At 41.6% G+C, this 22,398-nt stretch overlaps 3 protein-coding genes across 7 annotated transcripts; 1 reads left to right on the top strand and 2 right to left on the bottom strand.

Moving 5' to 3' along the window:
- Positions 1-30: 30 nt before the first annotated feature.
- ccdc61 (coiled-coil domain containing 61) lies at positions 31-8,194 on the bottom strand. 4 transcript variants are annotated; one of them, XM_086308300.1, is made up of 13 exons: positions 8,083-8,194; positions 4,161-4,318; positions 3,992-4,074; positions 3,281-3,441; positions 3,044-3,196; positions 2,746-2,953; positions 2,574-2,656; positions 2,225-2,442; positions 2,047-2,125; positions 1,775-1,972; positions 1,641-1,674; positions 1,360-1,426; positions 31-1,257 (listed from the first exon to the last, which is right to left on the bottom strand). In XM_086308300.1, exons 1-13 carry the CDS (start codon positions 8,088-8,090, stop codon positions 1,163-1,165), a joined length of 1,545 nt encoding a protein of 514 aa, XP_086164426.1. In that variant the 5' UTR covers positions 8,091-8,194; the 3' UTR covers positions 31-1,162. The 4 variants fall into 4 exon arrangements, with proteins under 4 accessions (XP_086164426.1, XP_086164423.1, XP_086164425.1 ...); XM_086308297.1 differs by having other exon boundaries at positions 2,225-2,445; positions 2,556-2,656; XM_086308299.1 differs by having other exon boundaries at positions 2,225-2,445; positions 8,083-8,193.
- Positions 8,195-12,725: 4,531 nt separating this feature from the next.
- On the top strand, positions 12,726-14,451 carry kcnk12l (potassium channel, subfamily K, member 12 like). Its single transcript, XM_086308301.1, has 2 exons — positions 12,726-13,304; positions 13,409-14,451. Exons 1-2 carry the CDS (start codon positions 12,791-12,793, stop codon positions 14,407-14,409), a joined length of 1,515 nt encoding a protein of 504 aa, XP_086164427.1. The 5' UTR covers positions 12,726-12,790; the 3' UTR covers positions 14,410-14,451.
- Positions 14,452-15,288: 837 nt separating this feature from the next.
- On the bottom strand, positions 15,289-21,444 carry ppm1nb (protein phosphatase, Mg2+/Mn2+ dependent, 1Nb (putative)). 2 transcript variants are annotated; one of them, XM_086308303.1, is made up of 6 exons: positions 20,428-21,443; positions 19,666-20,237; positions 18,093-18,210; positions 17,515-17,629; positions 17,354-17,417; positions 15,289-16,386 (listed from the first exon to the last, which is right to left on the bottom strand). In XM_086308303.1, exons 1-6 carry the CDS (start codon positions 20,831-20,833, stop codon positions 16,369-16,371), a joined length of 1,293 nt encoding a protein of 430 aa, XP_086164429.1. In that variant the 5' UTR covers positions 20,834-21,443; the 3' UTR covers positions 15,289-16,368. The 2 variants fall into 2 exon arrangements, with proteins under 2 accessions (XP_086164429.1, XP_086164428.1); XM_086308302.1 differs by having other exon boundaries at positions 15,289-17,417; positions 20,428-21,444.
- Between the last annotated feature and the right edge of the window lie 954 nt (positions 21,445-22,398).

The raw sequence follows: 22,398 nt of genomic DNA on the forward strand, positions 1-22,398 counted from the left end.
AAAAGACTCCTTACACACAGCATATCTTTCTTATAAATTATATTTTAGGTGGTATAAAAACAATGGATAAAGTTCTAGTAACAGTCTGCAGACAACAGTTTCAGAAAATATTTGGCACTTTCTTATGAAAAATGTGCCAAGTTTTTACACACGTTACATGCACCATCAGCATAGTCTATTAAAACATTGTTTTTATGGTAAATATTGTTCCCTTATAGAGATGTCTAACAAGTTTGGAATCAGTTTGTGATGCCATCAAAATAATGCTGAATTTAAAGGGCAGAAAAGGCTGTATTGTATTGCACTGTGTGGAACAATTAGACTGTATAGTGGTAACAAAATACTTGAGATGCACTGATAATCCTTACTTCAAAGTGGGAAGACAAGGTAAAATAATAATAATAATAATAATTAAAAAAAAAAAAAAAAAAAAAAGTGGAAAACTGACCACCATGTATCACTTATGTCATCCACTGATTCAGAGCACAGGAGCTGTAAGGCATCCCAGCAAGCACTGGGTGGTAGAAACAACAGCCCGTTACATGTTTAAATGTGTGGATGTACTATAACATTTTGGTATACTCATACTCATGGACATTTCTGTAATGTATCAAAAGATGTATGGATCACTTTTTTAACACCAACTCATTAACGGAGAAATCGTAAAAAAATGTTCTGCATTTTAAACTGATGATGAAAGCAAGGATCAGACATGGATGTTGGCGTGCTGATAGATAGATAAATGATCTACCTGCAAACCCAGTGACGAAATGCCTTTCTGCATCATGGACTGAATATAAAAGGACTCAACTCTGCCCACACTATTAAACAAGCCTTTGAAAGATCAACATTTACCAGGCAATGCCAAATTTTACACACATGTATCAGTTTGTTTGGGCTTAAAAAAGGGGGGGAAAAGCTGGCAACACACAGACAGTCATATTTTAAGTTAATTTATAAAAACATAAGAAATTAGTCCACAAAAAGGTAGTCCAATGACCTTCATATTGATGGCTGTAGTTTCCAGAAGTCTGAGCTTCCAGAGGGAGTTTTAGTCTCTGATGTTAGTGCATACTCTGCTAAACCCGAAGCTCAGGTCCAAATCAGGATTTCTTCCTCAGTTTTATGCAGATGATGAAATCAGACAATCCTGTGCAGCAGGTCAATGTCCTGTATCCAAGTCTCTCATGTACTCCTGCAGTGCCTGCAGCCTTGCATCAATCTCTGATAGCTCTGTACCTGTATCTACAGAGCTTTCTGGGGTTTGGGACAACAAATGACAAATTAGACTTTAAAAAACCAAAAATGCATGTAAACTGATGGGGACAAAAAAAAAAAAAAGTTACAAGTACAAGTTACCTTTGTCTTTGACTCTGAGTGTTGGTGTGCTGCATAATGGCTTCCTGGACAGAAGGCCTCCCCTGGACTAGAGACAGATAAATTGCACTGTAAATGTTAAGGCCTGTAATATTCTGTACTTAGTGGCTACAAAACCATTAAAAACTATAACTCTCAGTGATTTAATTCCACTAACATCTACTACCTACACTGCTTTCATACCCAAAAAAGGCTGGTATCAGCCCTTTTCAAATACATACAGGAGAGGACAACAAATAAATAACAGGAAAGTCATTACTCACCACATTGGGTCCATTGTAAGTCTGTTTTCTTCCTCTGAAAACATGAAAGAAAAAAAAACAAAAAAACAACCCAGACATTAAAATAGCCAGCTACACCCACAGGGCCTTCACAAATCCATCCAAAGTACTATCACCTGTACAGAGTTTTGGTCATTTCATCCATGTCCACTAACGAGCTTTCAGAGGAGTTCCTGCTCCCTTGCCGCTCCATAGATAAACTCCTGCCTCTGCTGCCTGACCGGGTCAGCTGAGGATAGGCTTCTCTGGAACGTGAACGGCCTCTCTCGGGGAGCACGGGTGATGCCAGCATGTCCCTTCGCACCTTCCTTTGTCTGACACAGAAAAACATGCTTGAGCAGCTACTACACGGAGTACTGGCGTATACTCACAAAGTGAGGAAACCAACTTTTTGATTTCTGCCTCCTTCTGTCTGCGCTGCCTGTCCTGGATATATGCTGTTGGATCAAAGCGTGGAACCCGTGACCCTGCAAAAACAGAAGTGCTTATCAAGTACAAATCTTTATCAGTGCGATTAATTACTGAGAATTCATTCACAGAAACAACATCAGGAGCAGAGGTAGTACCTGTGGGGGAAGGTGATGGCCTGGGTATGTGAGCACGCGGTCCCGAGGAGTCTGCACGTCTTCCTCTTTCTACCAACCTCTGTCCTCTATCCTCTGTACGTTCTCTAGATCCCGAGCGAGCCCTGATTGTCCCGTACCCAGACCTTCTCTCCCGAGAAAGTGAGCGATAAATTTCTCCATCTACCCGTGAGCTGATACGACCCGACACAGGAGTCACTCTGCTGCATACACAAGAAAAACAGCACGAGTGTTCAGTGGGTGACTGATTTGGGTTTTGAAATTTTAAGCGTGTAAGCGAATGTATGAAAGAGAGAAAGTAAAGATATAGTACACGCTTAGATTGTCTAACCCTCTCCGTAGTAACGCCAGTTCATTGGTGAGACTCTTGACACGAACACGGAGAGCACACTCTGATGCTCTCAGCTCCTCTAACTGGAATGGAAAAAGGAAAAAGTTAAAACCTACTGATTTATTTTAAAAAGGGGGCGTTACACAGGTTAAAAAAAACAAAGAAGCATCACCTGCTCCACTAGCAGTCGCTGCTCCTGACATCTCTTGCTCATCGAGCGCTGACTTTTGGCCCTTTCCTTGACAAGTTGCTCCTCCAGCGTCCTCACCACATCTCTCATTCTCCAGTCCTCTCGTCCAGACGTGGGATCATTTCCACTCAACTGCAGTCGCTCCAGAACCTTCGCCATGCTCTCCTTTTCCTCTTTAACCAGAGCCAGCCTTGAAAACAGCAGGAGACATTTAAAAAAGAGAAGAAGAAAACTTCCAGCATCTGCTAATATTGGTAACACTGGTAGAGATTAAACCTACTCTGCTCGTAGCCGCTGTATTTCTAGATCTGCAGATTTGTTAACTCCGTGAGAGGTGAGAGCACTGAGCTCAGCCCTGAGCGCTCTGATTTCCTTCTGCAGGACAGCTGGGTCAGGCTTTCCCACATAGGGCAGAGGTAGAGGGTAGTGAATTCTACACATGGACAGAAAATCAGAACATCAGCACAGCTTCTACTACAGACGCAGAGGGCATAAAGCAGCAAAGCTGTGAGCAAACCTGTCAAACTCCACTGTGTATATGAGAATGAGATATCTTTTGGCGGTGAGAGCAGATGGCTGCTGATGGCTGCGAGGACGACTGACCACCCCTGCTTTTCTGTTTCGCAGTAGCTCCAGGTCAGCATAGGTCAGGAGGTCAAGCGTAACAGAGTCACTCGTCTGCAAAGAAGCATCTCTTTCAACAATCAGAATAATAAAACATGCCATTATCACCTTAGGGAACAGTCTTATGATCGTAGGCTCCTGATTTTATATTTACCCCCCCAATTTACAGCAATTTAATGGCAAAAAAATATCAGCCATCTCTTCTAATGATCATGGATCTAATTTTCTAATAATGCATCTTCAGATATATCAGAAAGCATGTTTTTCTGTCTTGCTTTAACATTTACAGTGTGCGTGTATACCTTGCTTTCATGACAATTTAGTTGCAGCAGACTTAAAAATGTGCCAAAAATTCAGTTTGTCTCTCCTAATTTCCTCCAGGCTCCTTCTTTCCCCCCCTGCTACTACACGTTAATTAAAAGGAAAAAGGGAGTAGGACATCCTGGGATAACTGGGCATTTTTCGCTTAAGTGGAGACAATGAACACAACCGAGTCTCTTCTTCGGCTCACACAGCCTCAGGGAAATCTGTCTCCTTATATTCATCTATTAACTGTGTTTACATTCGTTCTGCCTCTAATCCCCCCCCCCCCACACACACACACCTTTCTCACTGCAGATTCCAGCATGCTACAGAAAATAGGAAACTGCTTGAAGTTTCCAGTTTTGCGAGTGAGGTCTTCAATATCTAAATAAATGAAAAAGCAGTTAAAGTTAAACAGCATGAATGACTGGCTATAGTGATATGTAAACTGAGATGTATACGCCACTTACATGCTGGATCAAACTCCCCCGTCCACTGATCCGCTGTCATTGAATCAGAAATTTCGACAATGAGCAAACCCTTGTCCACCTCCATCTTCACGGAAAACTCCACCCCCCGAAATACAATATCCTCCATCAGCTCAGAGCCTCCCTCCATTGCTCTGGCTCTAAATCGGAGAAACAAATTATTCCAATCGATTAGAAGCAACTGAATCAACCAACTCCTTTCCTGTTAAAACAGAGACAGATGTATGCGTACATCTGACACCTGAGCCAAAATATAAAGCATAATCGTAATCTGAGCTGACCCACGCTTCTTCACACACAGCAGAGCCTTTAAGATCATGTTGAGCGACTGATAAATCTCAACACTGTATTGTTCGAAGGATAACAGGGAAAATCTGCAAGGAGACATGCATACTCAACAATAAAATGGGAATTAAATGATGTGTTGTGAAAAATATATTGTATCATTCCATGTATCTCACAAAAATATCCCAACATTTTGGGAATGTTTGCAATTCTCGGTCTTATTACAGTGACATTAAGATTTTTTTCAGCATCACAGCCAGAATCAGAATTTTTATTGTCATTAAACAAAAAATAAAAAAGGTACGCAGTCCCATTCAGTAGAAAGTGAGCAATATATCTAATTAAATAGTTTTCATATGTACAAAGACTAATAACACAATTTCGAATAAATAAAACAATATAAATATATTAGTGTGTATAAAAACATGTGTGCTTGTAGCATTATTGATTGCACAGGGTTGATATTTTTACAGGTTAGTGAAACAAGGCATACCCTCCTTAAGAACCTAATTTTAAAAGCATAAAATATTATTCACAACATATGCATTTCTTATCTTCAAATAGATATCTTCAATAACCATTTCTCTCTCTTGTTTTTTCTGCTCCTCTCGCACAGCCTGTTATTACACAAGTAAGCCGCAAGGGGCGGCAGCGGACATAGTTCATTTTAAAAGGTGTCAACATTGTTACAGTAAAAGTTCTGATTGATGGCTTCAGTCAAACAGCATGGGACTTGAGGGATTTGACGATGATCTTAAGCCACTGTTTAATAAAGTACGTCATTAACTGCGTCTCTTTTGTGGCGTTAAAACGCTGAAAGATTTCGCGCTCGACTTCACTTTCTCCGGTACTGCTAATAAGATATGTGCAACATTTTATCACATCGCATGGGGAAAAAAGATTTAGTTCGAGTGAAACAACGTTAAATTTAAGCACGGTTTCGTTGGAAGAGATAATTGCATTGTTCTAAACTACGGTGCAACATTTCCTCCGACTTCTCCGTCAGCTAGCGAGAGTTACATCTTTGGTCAACTGACCAGCGCTAGCTAGGGTTATCTAGCACGGACACTATGGTTAGTTAACACAAGTATTATTTTAGTGGATTCACAGAGCGCTAACTCTGTACATCAACCACACAGCGTTATTAGATGTGCAATCAAACAAATGAACGTTACCTCTGCGTGCAGTGATGCTCTTTAGGGTGGTAAGCTGTCAAAACATTGCTACCTTTAGTAAAAACATGGTGGTGACCTATCTAATTGAAGTGACTATAACTGCTAGTCGACTAAATGACCGTCACCCCAAGCCCCAAACTGTTCATAAGCCGCAGGGCACCGTGGAGACCGGAGCGGTTCAACAACCGGGAACCGTTAAATTCTTCTTCTTTATCTCTCTCTGCCTCTGCCGCCTCTTCCTCTGTCTCGATTAGATGAAGGCTCGATGCCTCGCAGGCGTGTGGGCGCCCTCCACAGGTACCGATTAGACATTGCTCTTACAACCACACGAAATGGAATACGGTGAATGTTCACGCAGTGGCGTGTCTAGAAAATTTTTGTTGGGGGGGCCAGGCAGGGGCACAGATTTGGAGAAGGGTGGCAGATTTAATTGGCAGATAATGTTTTAAAAAAAAATTCTACCAACCCTTAACCATAATTCAATAATCCTATAAACCTAATAACCAAATGCACTTTTAACTCTTATTAGAATGAGATTTTAACCACTACGGTGCAAAGTTTTTAGATACTGCGTTGATAAAGTACAAGAGATACAATCAGTGCTTTGTCAGTGTTTACTCAGCATTCAAGGACAGCAATATTTGCATAGTATTTTTACTGACATATACTGCACATATGTTTTGGGCAAAAACATTTTTGAATATTAAAATACGAACATTTGTAGCAAACAATTGACAAATTAGCCAGTTCCAATGTAAAACTTTCTCTGCCTGTTAAAAAAAGAAGATAATTTTCTCACAAACTGGTGTTTGATTTTGAAACAGGAAAAAAGTGGAGAAACAACTGAAAAGACTAATATCTGAATAAAACCTGAAAGCAAGTAAATACTTTCTATGCTGCCTTATGGTAAACTTTGGTAATATTGATAAAGAACAACACTGGCTGATGATGAAATACATTCAGCTGGCATGGTGACACTGCCAGTATTAACCTGCAGGGCTGGACTGGGACAGAAAATCGGGCATTTTGACTACAGACCGACCCACCAGGTATTAAAGCCATAAAGCCTTTGAATGAAAACAAACCCTGTTGTGACAGTGATGTACAGTCTTTTTGGTATATGTATGATTTCTATACATTTTACGTCAGATAAAAACTTTGGTTGTAAGATTTAGATAATTATTTAATAAAAGCTAGATATTTTAAATGAGAATAAGAAAGAAAAGTATTTCTTTGTGCCCCCTTTCCCTGTTAATGCCCTACCTGGCCCCCTGGCAAAACTTTGCTAGACCCGCCCCTGCACAGTTACCAGCTGTCAGCTACATAAAAAAGGATCCTGGTGGGTGGTCTTCACGTTTCCCTCTCACCAGATATCCAAACCGACATCATGACCAGCAGCTTTACAGCTGTGGCTCCAGCAAACATCAGCTGATACTAGAAATTAATATTAAATAAATTCTAACAACAGCCGATCAAGCTTAAACGTGCTGCTGTTGTTTAGCGCGACATCTGCTGGTTTCGTCTTTCTGGCGCAAAGTGGGCGATAAACAAACAAGAGAGAAAAGCCGATCAGCTGATCATCGATCAGTTTCATGATTGAAGTAGCAACAGGAGAGGCAGGATGAGAGAAGAGGCAGCTGTGCAGCGTAAAGACAGAATAAATCCAGCTTTGTGTCTTTTTCCATTCTAGCTGAAGTTCGGGACAAACTGCGTCTCTTCTCAGCTCAATACGAAACGTGTAATATTTTCTCTGAATGAGGGACCATTCCATTTTTTTTAAGGAGCCGTTGGCAACTCTACTAACTAACCTTATGAATAAAATAAAGTTCACTATCAGTAACATCATAGCAACCGAACAGCTGTATAAAAACTCCATCAAGCTAGCTAGAACGCAGTATGAGTTATTGCAACTGACGGTAAAAAGTCAGCACAACGAAAATAAACTCCACCTAAACTTGGTTCATATCTGACCCAGATAGACTGCAGGTCATAACTTCTTACCTGAAGTTCAGTTCACCTGACACTCGGACTGGCGGCTGCCTCGGGGCTCTCCTCCTGCCTCCCCTTCCCTCATCCACCTGCTGCCTCTGTGGAAGCCCCGCCATAGCCACCACCAAACAACGGAGTTATTTCTACACATCGACCTGCATCTGGCCAATCCACCACCTCTCATTGTTCATGCCGTTACAAAAAAAATAAAAAATAAGTCAAATAAGCCCGATGGCCAGTCCAGCTATGTTAACCTGCAACCAAATCTGCAGCTCCATACAGCAATGTTACGACTTAGATTACATCTTATAACTCATAACTCTTATGTTAGCTGCCCTCTGTAGCATACTGTCTGAAATATTCCACGGCTGCAATAATTCTTTAAGTGTTATTTTTTCCTTGGTATTCTAATTTCACCGAAGTTTACTAAACTCAACAAACTTAATATTACTTACCGGGACATTTATTCTGTCCTCATTTTCTTTCACCGAAAAATTGTTTCCTGCAGTGACGTCTTTCGTGCTTGGCTCTCCTACCTTTGCTAACGTGATGCACATAGCGCAGAAGCCGATGCTGCATTCACTTACACTCGGATATCTGAGCGTCACCGTGAAAACATAATCGGACATTTGATATTTGATTGAATTTTTTTGTTTTGCCTTTGGGGTGGCACCTGGGGTGGCCAGTCTGGTTGGGGGGGTGGCCTGTGCCCCCCCCAGGCCACCCCGCTGGACACGCCATTGTGTTCACGGTGCACGAAAATGTCAGATAGGCTAATCAAGTAACGATGCAGCAGTGTAACGGCGACAATGTAACAGTAATAATAACGAGTAATGATAATATTAGCTTTATTAAAATTTGCTAAAAGCATCCAATACAATATAAAGTAATGTGAAAAAATATGAGCCCTCATTTCTTCATATTTTGCTGGAAAATGGGAAATAGGTGCAACAAGATTCCCACAATGTTTCAGTAATTCTGAGGTTTGGTCTCTGGGGAGGCCAATCCATGACTGATACTGCATTGCGTGTTGTGTGCATTGTGTGTTTTTCTATCCAGGTATGCTTTTGCTGGATTGTTAGCATGTTTGGGATCATTGTCATGCTGAAAAAACAAGCAAAAAACTGTTTCTTGTCTACATTATGATAATATAATTCTATAATATATTGTATTAGAATGATGTAGTATTATTATTAGTATAATAGTAAAATCACTTATTAGTAGAATAAAATTAATGTTTTACTGAAAAGTTTTAGTTCTTGTGTGACATGTTTCTCTTATCTAGATAAGTAATTCCAAACAGTGCTGCTAGACTATATTTATATTGTGCAATGATCAGACAGTACCAAGGATCTCCTCGTGTTTCTGAAGCTGCTACCAGTTTTTTTTTTTAAATTAATACATCATTTTGTCACCTCAGTGTTTCAAGAAAGGAAAACAACCGTGTTGACATTGTCTCAAGTGTGTGTTTACTTTCCACTGGTTGGTTAAGTGGTTAATATTAGTTGTCAGAAACAAGTGCCTCCCCCTAAACGTTTGGACAACCTGACCTCTGCTTGCCTTCACTCAATCTGGGTGAGGAACTGTTACCATGGAGACAGTGTTCACCCATAAGTTGAGTGATTGAGTCTGAAGTGTGAGGTGCTCGCTGTCTGTCTGAAAGGACATAAAACACACACACTGGGATCAGCGCAGTGTGGCGTGGATTGTATGCGTACTAAAGGATGGCTGAAGATGTTTAGTCCTTCCAAGAAGAACTAAACTCAGAGAACTTTTGGGAACTTGTTATGACTTAGATGAAACATCAGCAAGTGGTCAGGCAGAATGAGTTTACATGAATGGAAATTTAAAGTAGTGTAAACACTATGCTACACTAAATAAGTCACTACTGTTTGCTGCACATACCATATTTTGTTAATAGTTTGATGATGGCCTCAGCTTCATAATGGCATGCAGTGTAAATCCAGCATTACACATTATCCCCACCTGCACTGCAGAGCCAAACACAAATGCAGTTTTCTCCAGCCTCAGCCAGAGATGTCTGACATTTCTGTCTTGAGCTGACCTGCTCACTATTTCAGGAAACACATGCCTCTACCAATTACAAGCTAAAAATATGGACATCCCCTCTGGGTTGATCAGTTTAAAAGTGACATTGTATCACTAAAATGGTACAAAGTATATGAAAAGTGGATATATTCTTTCTGCTTTGATATTGTCATTATTAATAGTTGATAATGAGCATTTACAAAGATTCAGAAACATCAGTTGTAACATTATAATAGCCACTAATATAATGTTTTATACATCAGTTATTAACTGTTTGTTAAATTTTCAAAATATTTATCCCATTAATTTAATTTAATTTAATTGTTTATTTGGTAATGATGGTGTGACAGATTGGTGACCTGTCCAGAGTGTATCCTGCCTCTCGTACAGTGACAGCTGGGTTAGGTTTCAGCACCCATGTGACCTTGAACTGGAGAAGCAGAAGCAAATAGATGGATGGTAATAATGGTTAATATGAAGCATTAATGGAATGAATAATGCTTCATATTAACCATTATAGCTTATCTCATACTGATATCAGCAATTTAAGGTTTTGACAAATTCACACTAAGCCCTTAGTGACATTATGTGCGACTGTTTCATTAACTCCGGATAACAGATTAAGATTGACAGTTATGGTCAGTACAGAGAAGGATGGCCCTTAAGATCCAGCAAGATAGCTTTAGCTGCATTTTTTGCACTTTTTTTTTAAAGTTCAATATTTTTATTGACATTTATTTATTTTGATTGGCTACATGCTGGAAAATGTTCCCACTGTACTACTGACTTGGTTGTGTGTAAACCTGTAAAGTAAATCTGGATGGTGTGCTAGTGCCAGCCAAACTTGCGCATTACATTACTGTAACATTAAATCCTGCTGGCAGTTGGACGTCTTTGATTCCTCTCCTAGACTCCTCCCCTGGCATCTTAGTCCCTCCCATTAGTGGTAAGAGTGGAGGAGGAGCTGAGGTAGCGACATGAAGAGAGAGGAGTCAACACAACAAGCAGTTAGAAAGATGAGACATCCTCAGTTTGATGTGTGTGTCACGATCGCGTCATGAATTTAACCAGCTGCATTTTCAGATCTGATTTATGAGGTACAACAGTGTTAGACTTTAAAAAAAAAAAGAATTATTATTATTATTAACCTTTATTTAACCAGGAAAAGTCCCATTGAGATTAAAAACCTCTTTTTCAAGGGAGTCCTGGCCAAGAGGCGACAACATGTTAAAATTACAAAGTTACATACATATTATAAGTAACAGTTACATTAATTAGTCATAATCACAACAAGAGTAAAACACACACAGACAGTGAAGGTCAGAATGTTTGATCACATAATAAATCATCTAAAATACCCGAATGAATGTGTGCATACAAAAGACTAGCTGATTGAAGACCCCATCTGCCCTCCACAGTTTGTAAATTTCAGCTGTATACAGTGTTCCTTCTATATGTTTCAGGTAAAAATACTAATGCAAAAGATACATCTGTGCATCCTCAATGATAGCCTCTCTAGCAGGCCTGCTGTCCCGATGGACAGAGACCAGAGGAGGTTTATTATAGTTTAGGAATTGGAAATCTACTTCAACAAGGTTTACTGAAATACATTCATGGGCCCAAGGCAGGAGGAGAGAGGACAGAGACAAGAAAAGCCAAGAGAGAACACAGTCAACCTTACCCCAGCTGAAAATCACTGTGTTAGCAGGGTCACTGTTTCTGTAGATGATTATTTGTTGCATTGTTGTCAGCACTATGTTTCGTTTTTCACTTCTATCTTTTTAAAGCTAAGCAAGTAGTTAGTATTTTATGCACTTTTAAGTATTTCACATCAATAAAAAATGATCAAGTTTCCACAAATGTGATCTTTTACGTCTTGTTTGCTTGTGAAAGCTGATTGCCTTAAATCTTGCTTTTTATCGTTTGAAACACCAGCATCAAGAGAAATTGTTGGTTTGCTGCTTTGCTGCTTTTCTGCGTGACAAGGCAGATGGACTGTCTGTTTTCCACACCTGCCTGCTGCTGACATTCAGCCATTAGTCGGCAGGCGCGGGGAACCCCATGCCCTTACCTGCAGCACCAGACAAGATTAAAGGAACGAACAGACAGAGGAACCGATAGCCATGCTCAACAAATCCTCCCACACAGTCTGCAGCGATAACAAAAAAGCACTCTAAGTGGGTGTGGAAATGGCACCTGAGCACTGGCAACAAGAAAGCAGGGGAAACTAAAATTTGCCCACTTTGATTAATTCAGCAGAACTTGCAAGCTTCTAATCCTGTTACTACAATGTTTTTTTTAACCTCTTAAGCCCCAACGCCCCCTGATGCAGGGGCAAAAGGCCGGAGATCAGTTAGGCTTGGGGCTTAAGAGGTTAATGTTAGTTTTACTTTATCAGAAGAAATTCTTGTCCCATGCTTTGATGAAAGGAAATGACCACACGATCAGTTATTTGACGCAAACGTGAGGTTTTTTTTAATGTTAAACTGGTGTTTGATGACAGAAAAGAAAAAAAAGCACTTTTACAAATGAAGAGTTGACTGCACCAATCAGGGTGTGCTCGGAGGAGGAGGCGGTGAGAAGAGGGATGATGATGTGAGTGTTTGACAGATGAAACATCAGACAGTGTCTCTGCGCACACACACACACACACACACACACACACACACACACACACACACACACACACACACACACACACACACACACACACACAGATACAAAATCAAGAGGCTTCCTTTGGCTGGTCATTGTTCAGAACATCCATGGAATGAGCACACGCAGATCTGCAGCGCTTAAGTGAACGGTGCTGCCAGCGAGACCAGGTACTGTGGTTTTTATTTACTTTAAACATTCAGTATTTTATGTTATGTGGATTATAAGACATAAACTGCTACTTACAAGAAGTGTTTTCTGACAATTTGTCATGTTAAAGGAACCTATTAAACTTAAGATTTTGCAACCGCATCTGACTAATCTGCATCTGCATTGTTATTTTTTTGCTCATTTTATTACAGATATTTCGTCTGATGTGAAATTTTTTCAACAAAACGATCAACCTGTCCTCAAAAACTTCTTCAGAAAGCTTGCCTGTGAGATGTTAGAGCCAAATGTATGCATGCGTGTTTAAACCAGAAGTTTCATTCTGCTAGTGCATGTATATTTGTGCCTGTTGATGCATGTAACACGCACGGTGAGTCTGTGACTTGGCAGCGCCGGCAGAGGCGGTGCATGTTGTATCAGTGGTGTCTCTGTGCCGCCGCTGCTGCTGCTGTGCTCATGGCTAAGAGGAGGGCTGCAGGTAGCTGCTGCTGCTGCCCCAGAGCGCCCATGAAAGAGGACAATGCTCGTTTTTGCCTGCTGGCCGGACTCATCCTGCTCTACTTATTGTGCGGAGCTGCCATCTTCTCAGCCTTGGAACACCCATTTGAGCTCCGCGCACGCCTCCTGTGGAAACAGCAGCTGGACAACTTCACCAGGAGATACAGGGTCAACCTGGGCGCCCTGCACACTCTGCTGAGGCAGTATGAGGAGGCAAACGGAGCTGGCATCAGGGTGGACGCATTAAGGCCACGCTGGGACTTTTCTGGAGCTTTCTACTTTGTGGGCACAGTGGTCTCCACTATTGGTAAGTCTCCACTTAACTTTTTTCCAGATTTTTCTTCAGTTTTGGAATGTTGCTCACGGCTGTGATCATTTATTTAACCTTGTATTTTGTGTTTTCTCTCTAAGGTTTTGGCATGACCACACCAGCAACCATAGCAGGAAAAATATTCCTAATCTTCTATGGTCTCATTGGCTGTGCTGCCACTATCCTCTTTTTTAACCTCTTCCTGGAGAGGATCATCACCATGTTAGCTTACATCATGCGCTGGTGTCATGAGCGTCGGCTGAGGTGTGCTGGAGTTGGGGTGGTGTCGAGCAGGGAGGAGTCATCTGGTGAAGAGGACAGTCTGGAAGGATGGAAGCCATCCGTCTATTACGTGATGCTGATCTTAGGGATAGCATCTGTTGTGATTGCTTGCAGTGCCTCCACTCTGTACAGCTCCATGGAGAACTGGAGCTACGTGGACTCTCTGTACTTTTGCTTCGTGGCCTTCAGCACCATTGGCTTCGGGGACCTGGTGAGCAGCCAGAGGCAGCAGTACGAATCTCAGGAGGCCTACCGGTTTGGAAACTGCCTTTTCATCTTAATGGGGGTTTGTTGCATCTACTCACTTTTCAACGTCATTTCTATCGTCATCAAGCAGACTCTCAACTGGATCCTGGGAAAGCTGGTCTGCTCAGGGAAGCATCAGCTCTGTTCCTGCTCCACCCCTGGCTGCTGGTGGCTCTGCTGCCCCTGTCTCCACAACAAAAATCACAAACAGAGGCGTCAACTGCGTCAACTGGCACACTTTAGGCCAAAACGCATCAAACGCAACGCCGTGCAGCCCATCTCATCCCACCACCGCTACACAGACGGCTCGGTTGAGACTGTGTGCGACAGCGAGACGGATGCGGGCGCGTTGGCTGAAGTACAAGTGGGGCGTCGTTTGTCAGGGGAGATGATCTCAGTGAATGAGTTCATGGTGTCCAACAAGGTGTCTCTGGCACTGCTGCAGAAACAGCTGAGTGAAACAGCTCACCAGGGCCCGCGGCAGAGCTACAGCCATCAGAATGGTTTCTCTGGTGGTGTGGGAGCACTGGGGATTATGAATAATCGCTTACAGGAAACCACTGTGGATAGATAGCATCATAACAACACCTCAATTGTTCTTTGGGTTCTCTATATTTAAGCCTTACATTTCCTTAGGATTGTTTTTTTTATTATGAGTAATTTGTTCTGTATTAAAAAATATCCAAGAATAGAATATTCTGAAAAGCAGACTGTAGACAGCAAATAATTGTTCATACGCTGTTTGGTGAGGTGAAAGAGGAAGTTAAAGGACAAATATGTGTTAAAGACTTCAGCATCATTTGAAGAGGGGTTTGATGTCCTGAAGTGACTGACTCACAGAAACGCAATCAGATGAGAGAAGCTTTGAAGGAGCACTTAAAGAGGACTGCTGATTTAAGGACACTGCACATGTCCCCCTCCCTGAGCTCCTCAGAAGACAACGTTGTACATAAGGTGGTTAGTGAACGTAGAAACCAAAATATCTCCTCTTAGATAACTAGCTGCATATATAAAACAGTTCAAATATGATTTGTATTTAAACAGAGCTTCTCAAACAAACTGCAGGAGCTCAGAAGCACCAAGAAAGACATTTTTCAATTGGACGTCATTGAAATTCAGAGTAATCATGAAAGAGATCCAGGGTTTTCAATTGAGATCTAATGAAACATGACTCTTAGAGGACGTCCTTATGTCAACGAGGGCTTTGCAGATAGTCACAGGATCACGTCAGCAGAGCAGAGAGAAAGATTTAGGTAACTAGATGAAATCCTTTACTATGCAACAAAAGCCGTTTGTAATTCATTCATTTATAAGGAGGGTTTTTGTGAGTAGATGATGAGTGTGAGGTTAAAAACTTCCATAGAAATCATAATCACCCATTTTCGGCAGTCGCCGCTCATACTTTGTCTTCACTGTGTTCAAAATGAATTATTTAAGAAACGAGCACAGCAAGTCATCAGACAAATATTCTTTATTTAGATTTAAAACAATAGTGACACTTAATGTAATTTCCTTAATGTAACACAGAAAATGACTCGCTGACGTAATGTTACAATGCAGTAAGCAGTAAAATAACTCATCCAGAAACTGACCCGCTCTGGTGCTGTTTGTTTTGTCAGCTGTAAAAAAGGGGAATAAGGCATCAGTTCATGGAGAAAATCCCATTTCATGTAAACTTTACCTTTGAATGTGTTTAGAAATAATATATGTTTAGAAAGAATTGCAAATTGTGTACATGCTGAACGCATTCATGTAAATTTAGACAGTAATCACAGCGGGATGCATTTTAGGGGGGAGACTTTTAGTTCCATTTGTAAGGTATTTCAAATTTGACATATTTTGTTCTTGTTTTTGAAAATGTAAAACACTTTGTCAAAAACGTTTTTAGATCCCGTGACATGAATTGTGAGTAGTCAGATATCTAATGAGTTTATTTGCCTTTCACTCACAGCAACGAGGGAAAAAGATTGTGCGCATCCCCACGAGCTGTCTCATGAACTACTAGCATTTCCTGTCACAACAAATGGACACATGTTAGCTGCATGCTAGGTTTTATTTAATGGTGACAATGTTTCCTGAAGAGGAAAGGTAAACCTGTTCATTCTTTAATACGCACACACACATGCACACACACATATGTACAGTCTTAAATCATAATTTTCAAAATGCAACCCTGCATGTACTAATCTTTCTTATTTTATCCAATGAAAACGAACTATGCCACAGTTGGTTGTTATTCAGTTCAATTTGTCATCTGCACTTTCTGTTTATTGAGGTTGAGGTTTGGTTGCTGGGTCAGTGTCTCTGAGTCATTTTTACAAAATATCTTTCTTGTATAAATATAAAGTATCAGGCTTTACTAGATCTGTTTTTGCATTTTTTTTGTCATGACAAGATGGTGCTGCTAACAAACACCATTGTCTTGTTGTGAAACTGCACACATGAAAAAAAAAAACAGGTTTAATATTCACATTTATTACAGTCCCTTTCCTTTGAGGAACTTTGGAGACAAAATCTAAATCCCTTGGCCTTCTCAAGAGCCTCCCAGACCCTGAACAGACAGACAGATAAAGTAACAAAGAGTGAGCTCACTGTGTAATAACAATGTCTTTTTACTTGTATTGTTAGGTCCATTAGTTGTTTTTTTGCCTTTCTACATCATGACAGTGGATATTTACATCAACCAATCAAGATATAATTACAGTGCAGCCTTTCAGCTTTAATTCAAGGGGTTTATCAAAAAAGTTTGCATTGACTGTGCAGACATGGTTTTACCATAAATGTGCATATGAGGATTGTTTTTATGACTCAGGTAAAAATCCTTTGCTTGGTTGTAGACAGAGAGGCCCCTGACACCAATAAATGCTCTTTCCTCCCTTGAGATGCTCTTCCAAACCTTTACTGCAGTTGCCTTCACTTGCAGCTTGACTGTGGGTCTTTCTGCCATCACTATTGTCTTCAGTCACTTTAGTAAAAGCATGCTCTGTCCCAGTGAGATCAGTTGACTGAATTGGCCATTGAAAAATATTCCTTTTCTGTGCTTTAGGAAACTCTTGGGTTGCCTTTGCACAATGCTTTAGGTCCTTATCTTTTTGCACTGTGAAGTGCTGCCTGATCAGATTTGTAGCATTTGGCTGAACCTGAGCTGAGAGTACAGCTTTGTACTCTCACAGTTCATCCCGCTGCTTCTATCAGCAGTCACATCATCAATAAACACTAATAACCCAGTTCCACTGGCAGCCTTACAGGCCCATGCCATAACACATTTCTTTTTTTTACAGAACCGTGTTTTTTGGGCAAAGTCTAATCCTGCATTCTTGTTTTTGACTGTAACCAGTGGTTTGCACATTATTGTAAATCCTTTTGTAAAGCCTCTTTAATTAAAGCTGAAGAAACATTACAATCATATCTCTACTGTTTGATTTAAAATCCACTGCGTTGGTGCAGAGAGGAAAAACTATCAAAAAAAAAGTCTCATTGTCCAAAAACGTATGGACCTAATTGTAACTGTCACTCACATTTGGTATCATGGGCTTGTGCGCATCACGTTGTTGATAGTAAGCAGAGATAATGCAGTTCCTCCTGTAACACACAGAAGTAACACAATGTAATCACTATTGCATCCAGCAGAACGTGGTTTACATGCACAAATGCACATAGATGCTCATTTGTGTCTTACTTGCTCTGTATGCCTCCACCTGGTGGTAATCCAGGGATGACAGTGGATGCAAGAACTGTGAGGACGGACAGCAGCTCAGGCTCTTCCCCTCTGACACACAGCTCATCATAAATCTCTGATTAAAAAGAAAGATGCATTTTTAGAGAGTTTCTTTCTAATATACACTGGACACTTTAGATTTAGGCAAAAGTCTGTAAAGAGCAGAGTTTTTAGGACTATTTTCAGCTGTGGATCAATACACATCAGGATTTCTAATGAGTATTTACCACACTAGGGTAAATGTGGGACTTACTCAGAATAAATGATAGTGCCCGTGTTCACAAGTAAATAGGTTCATGGCAAGAATCACAGATTTGGTGTTTTGCTTTTGTTTTTTACCCAAGACACGTGATGTCAGAAATCATTTAAATAATTATCTTGGAAAAACAACATTGATTAACAAATCGTTCAAACTTTTTTTTTTGCAAACCATTGAAACACCAAAGAGAATTGAAACATTACACCATGGCAAAAACAGACTCCAGGTTGCTAATATGAAGGTTGTCACTGTCCTTTGCAAAGCATCTTTACCCACACACCTGCCACCTTGGACTCTAGCAGGTCCTCCAGCTCAGCCTCCTGGTGTAATGCCTCTGTTGACAGCTGGGGGGCTCCAGGGAAGCACAGCAAGATGATGCTGATGTTGTCCAAGCTGCCCTGTGGAACAAAACGGCATCAGCAGAGGTGAGTAATGATGGCTGACCTTACAAATGTCAACTCACGAAACATCCCACTTGAGCAGTTTTACAAATAGATCTTTTTTTTTTCTTCACATCAGCGTTTGCACTCCAATGTCACACAGACTCAGGGGAGCTGCAAAATGGAAATGGAGTGCGGAAGAAGGCATGACATTTTGAGGTCATTGTGCACGTCCAAGCTGAAGCACTGTTACATAAGCGTGATATGAGGACCCAACAGAGTGCACATGTGGCTCAAGTTTATCTTAATGTGTTTCTGTGCTTGTAATCTGCCATGTAATTTTAATCCAATATCTACTTTCTTTCGTTACATTCCTGTAACATTCTGTAAAATCTCTGAGCGAGAGTGTCGGTAATTAGGCCTCATGGGAACCCTGAATAATGCGATGTAACCTGTTCCGACACCCCTGCAGTCTATTTTAAGGCTGTCTGATAGTCTGTTGTACCATGAACAGCAGCGGCAGTCTCAGTGAGACTAAACCAAAGCTTAAGCTGAGGTCAGTCTTGCTTTTTAAATTTTTAACTTTTGCCATTTCAGCCAAAGATCCTGTTCATTTTAAATTGTAGGCTGTAAATGGATTGATACGTATGGCAGAACTTGCTGAAAAGGATCAGGAAAAGCCACATTTAACCACACAGGACTGGCATGACATTTTAAACTAAGAAGAAAACAAGACATTTAACAAAAGGCGCACGTCTTGTATGTGCCTCTGCTCGGGCCTCAGTTGTCATCTCACTCTGCAGCTCCCCTCAGCTCCATGAGAAAGTGACCCTGAGAGCTTACATTAGCACACTCTAAGAAGAACATTACTTATCTATGGATTTAAAAAAAAACTTTTATATTCTAAGCTTCCATATATGGATGTGTTTATTGACTTTGGAGCACCTTTCACAAATATGCTGCATGTGCTATAGAATTAGTGAGGAAGTTCACTTAGTCTGCTTCTGTTTTATCTCGTGTTTTTTCCTAAAACTCAGTGGGTTCTCAGGACCAACATGGGCCAAACTTTAATGGTGACTTCGTGCTTATTTTTGATTTAAAACAGTTTTACCTCAAGATAAGTTTTTAGTTGCAGAGATGAAAATTTATGTAGTAGGAAAATATTTCCACGTGTGACTCTGCACCCTTTACAACCTCAGAACTTTTAAAGGGTTATCTTTAAAAGAGGAAGCAGAGCCCATTACCTTATATCAAAATGAATATCCAGTCCATTATGTCTTTGTTTAAAAACACAGTCAGTCTTGTAGTAGATTACTTTACTTGATTAGAAGCCATAAAATTCAAAGCTGATTAAAAATTATGTAACTCAGCTTGAAACTGAAATTGTGTTTTTAATCAGTTGAAAGGATTTGTTATTCAGACTACTGAACAGCAACACAAGTGCATGCAGTAAGTATGTGTAACAGTGCTGACCTTATAGAGGCAGAGGTCAATGACCTGAGTGCAGACGTCCCTCAGGTCGGTGCAGACACGCAGCCGGTTGTGGATGAAGGCGCACAGCTCCTCGTTGCTGATGGTGTCCCACACGCCATCACAGGCGAGCACCAGGAATTCATCTGCCGGCGAGCGCTCCACCACACACACTTCTGGCTCAGGTGAAACCATCTGCTGGCTCGGGGTCCGGTTCTCTGCCCCCTTGTAGCCGAAGTCTCCCAGAGCGCGTGACACTGCCAAGGAGCCGTTGATCCGTTGGAGGGACACGGAGCCACCCGCGCTCTCAATACGTTCTTTCTCCAGAGGGCTGTAAGGTTTGTGGTCCTCAGTGGAGAAGCAGACCTGCCCAGACCGGCACAGCATGGCCCTTGAGTCACCGCAGTTGGCAAAGTAGATGTAATATGGCGAAATGAGAGTGGCCACCACAGTGGTGCCGCCCCTCTCCCAGCCCTCTCGACGGGCCACAGAGTGCAGGTGCTTGTCTGTCTGGAGGAAGCCCTCTTCGATGGCCCCTTTCACTTTTGGCGGGTCATCTTCTGGTCCTATTCCATCTGTGAGCACAAACAGTATTTTCTGAACCCAGCAGCTATAGCAGTCATCATATTGATGACTAATAACAAAGGAAAATCACCAGCCTGTTTAAAATTCTGAATATCTCATAAAATAATATCCTTATAAGATAACACCCACACACACACCCACACACACACACTGTCAGGTGTCACTGAACAGATCTCTCACCCGTAGCCAGGATGTGACCCAGAAGGTGTTGGGAGCAGTACTGAGCCACCGTGCTGCCTGCATGGCCATCGAACACTGCAAAGAAGCTCCAGTCAGCTAGCTCTCCACCCAGCTGTGGCACACAGTTGTGGAAGTCCTCCATGTTGGCCCTCCAGCCCTGCATACTTCCTAGGGCATAGGTGAGGCCCCAGCGGGCGCAGCCCTCCTCTGTGAGCTTGTCCAGGACTGGCCGGTCTAGGTAGGGGCTGGGGATGACCTCCTCCTTCTCCCCCTCCCCTTGCTGCTCTCCTTCTGCTGTTCCTCCACGGCCCCCTTTGAAGAAAGAGCTGACCCTCTTTTCTGTTTCTTTCACCAGCTGGCGCACAAACGCAGGCATCTCTACACTGCCCTTCCTGGCTGTCCTCATGGCTTTTATGCACAGGTGTTGTGAAGGGAATCTTGTCTTGTCCCTGCCCCGGTGTTGCTGGCCGGGATGGAGGGCTGAGCTATAGGCCTGATGTGGGGCCTGTGCAGTGTCTGCGTAGCCCTGCTGCTCCAGGGCTCAGAGCATGGCTGCCTGAGCTGATGGATGTTGTGTGTGCTGGCTGCTTACCCCCCTCTTGCTGCTCATCTCTTTCTTCTCCTCTCCCTCTCTGGAGACCTCACTGATCAGCGCTTTCACCTCCGATCATCCTTCCGCTCCTGCTTGTTTGGCCTCTTCTCTGTGCTGCTGAGATTTCACCTTCTCCCTCGCTTTTTCATAGCTCTTCCCTCTTTCACCAGCTTCTCCCTTGCCTTGTTATTTTCCCTGCCCGTGCTGTGATTGGCTGGCTATTTGTGCGCACCAATCATTGCCTGGCTTGCTTTGCCACTGTCATGTTTGCGCTCACTCTCACTCACCATCCTCCTGTCTGCAGCTCTCTGCCCCTCCCACATCTTTCCTAATCTCAACCTTTGATCGGTCGGGATTATAGGCTTGTGGATTACAGTACTGTCGGACACGCAGCACAAAGTGTGAGATGGTTTGAAGAAGACACACAGAGGTTGGAGGTTGATCCTGTTAAACTGATCGTATATTGTCCTTATCTTTTTGTTTATTAAACACAATAATAGTACATACACTTCAAACCACAGGTGTTTTTTCCTGAAATCAAAGCTGCGTTCATTCTTTAGGCGGGAGATAGACTGTATTTTTTTGCAATATCTGCTCAGTAATGAAATGTTTATTTTATTACTTATTTTTTCTGATGTTATTTAGAAACTGAAACTGTTTAAACTTTTAAAATTCCTGCGTTTTATAATCACAGAGGCAGAAATATGCGTGTCTTCGCCATTTAAACTGCAATTTTTATTTTCATGATTAATCACCATAACAGGACTTACAGCTGTTTTTGTTTGGCCCCGTTCCCCAAACAACAGCTTACATCTGTGCAGTGAACATCAGTGACATCACCACTGTGTAATTCTCCACATTACTCTGACTTGGGTACAGATATTAGTAAAGCTGCAATCAGACAAGAAGGGAGGATTTTTTTTTAACACCTAATAAGTCATGATGGTGTAAAAACCACTTGTCAAAGTGATACACGCCATAAAAATAAACATTAGTTTGTTTTGTCACCACCTGCCAAGAGGAGGCAGAATAGATGTGTTAGATGTTCCTCGGCTTGATCAACAGTTTTTATCTCTCCATCCTTTTTTTCACGCTAATGTCAGATTTTCACTGCAGAGATCTCGTTTTCATGAACAACATTGCCATTGTGCTTGCACTCATAGGGGATCGTCGGATCATTAGGGTTTTCGCTTTGATGCTGTTGGGTCTTTACTTTACAGTATAAAGCACCTTGAGGTGACTGCTGTTGTGGTTTGGAGTTATATTATATAAATAAATCTGAATTGAATGTATGATCAGTGTAGAATCACCAGTTAATCTAACATACATGCCCTTATTCTGCTTACATGGCTCTCTAGAGTAACTGTCGAGAGCCATAC

Source organism: Aulonocara sp. 'chitande type north' Nkhata Bay, linkage group LG10, assembly GCF_057382095.1.
Source record: "Aulonocara sp. 'chitande type north' Nkhata Bay isolate Kocher_YH1m ecotype deep benthic linkage group LG10, A_spYH_male_GT1.1, whole genome shotgun sequence".
Lineage (NCBI taxonomy): Eukaryota > Metazoa > Chordata > Actinopteri > Cichliformes > Cichlidae > Aulonocara > Aulonocara sp. 'chitande type north' Nkhata Bay.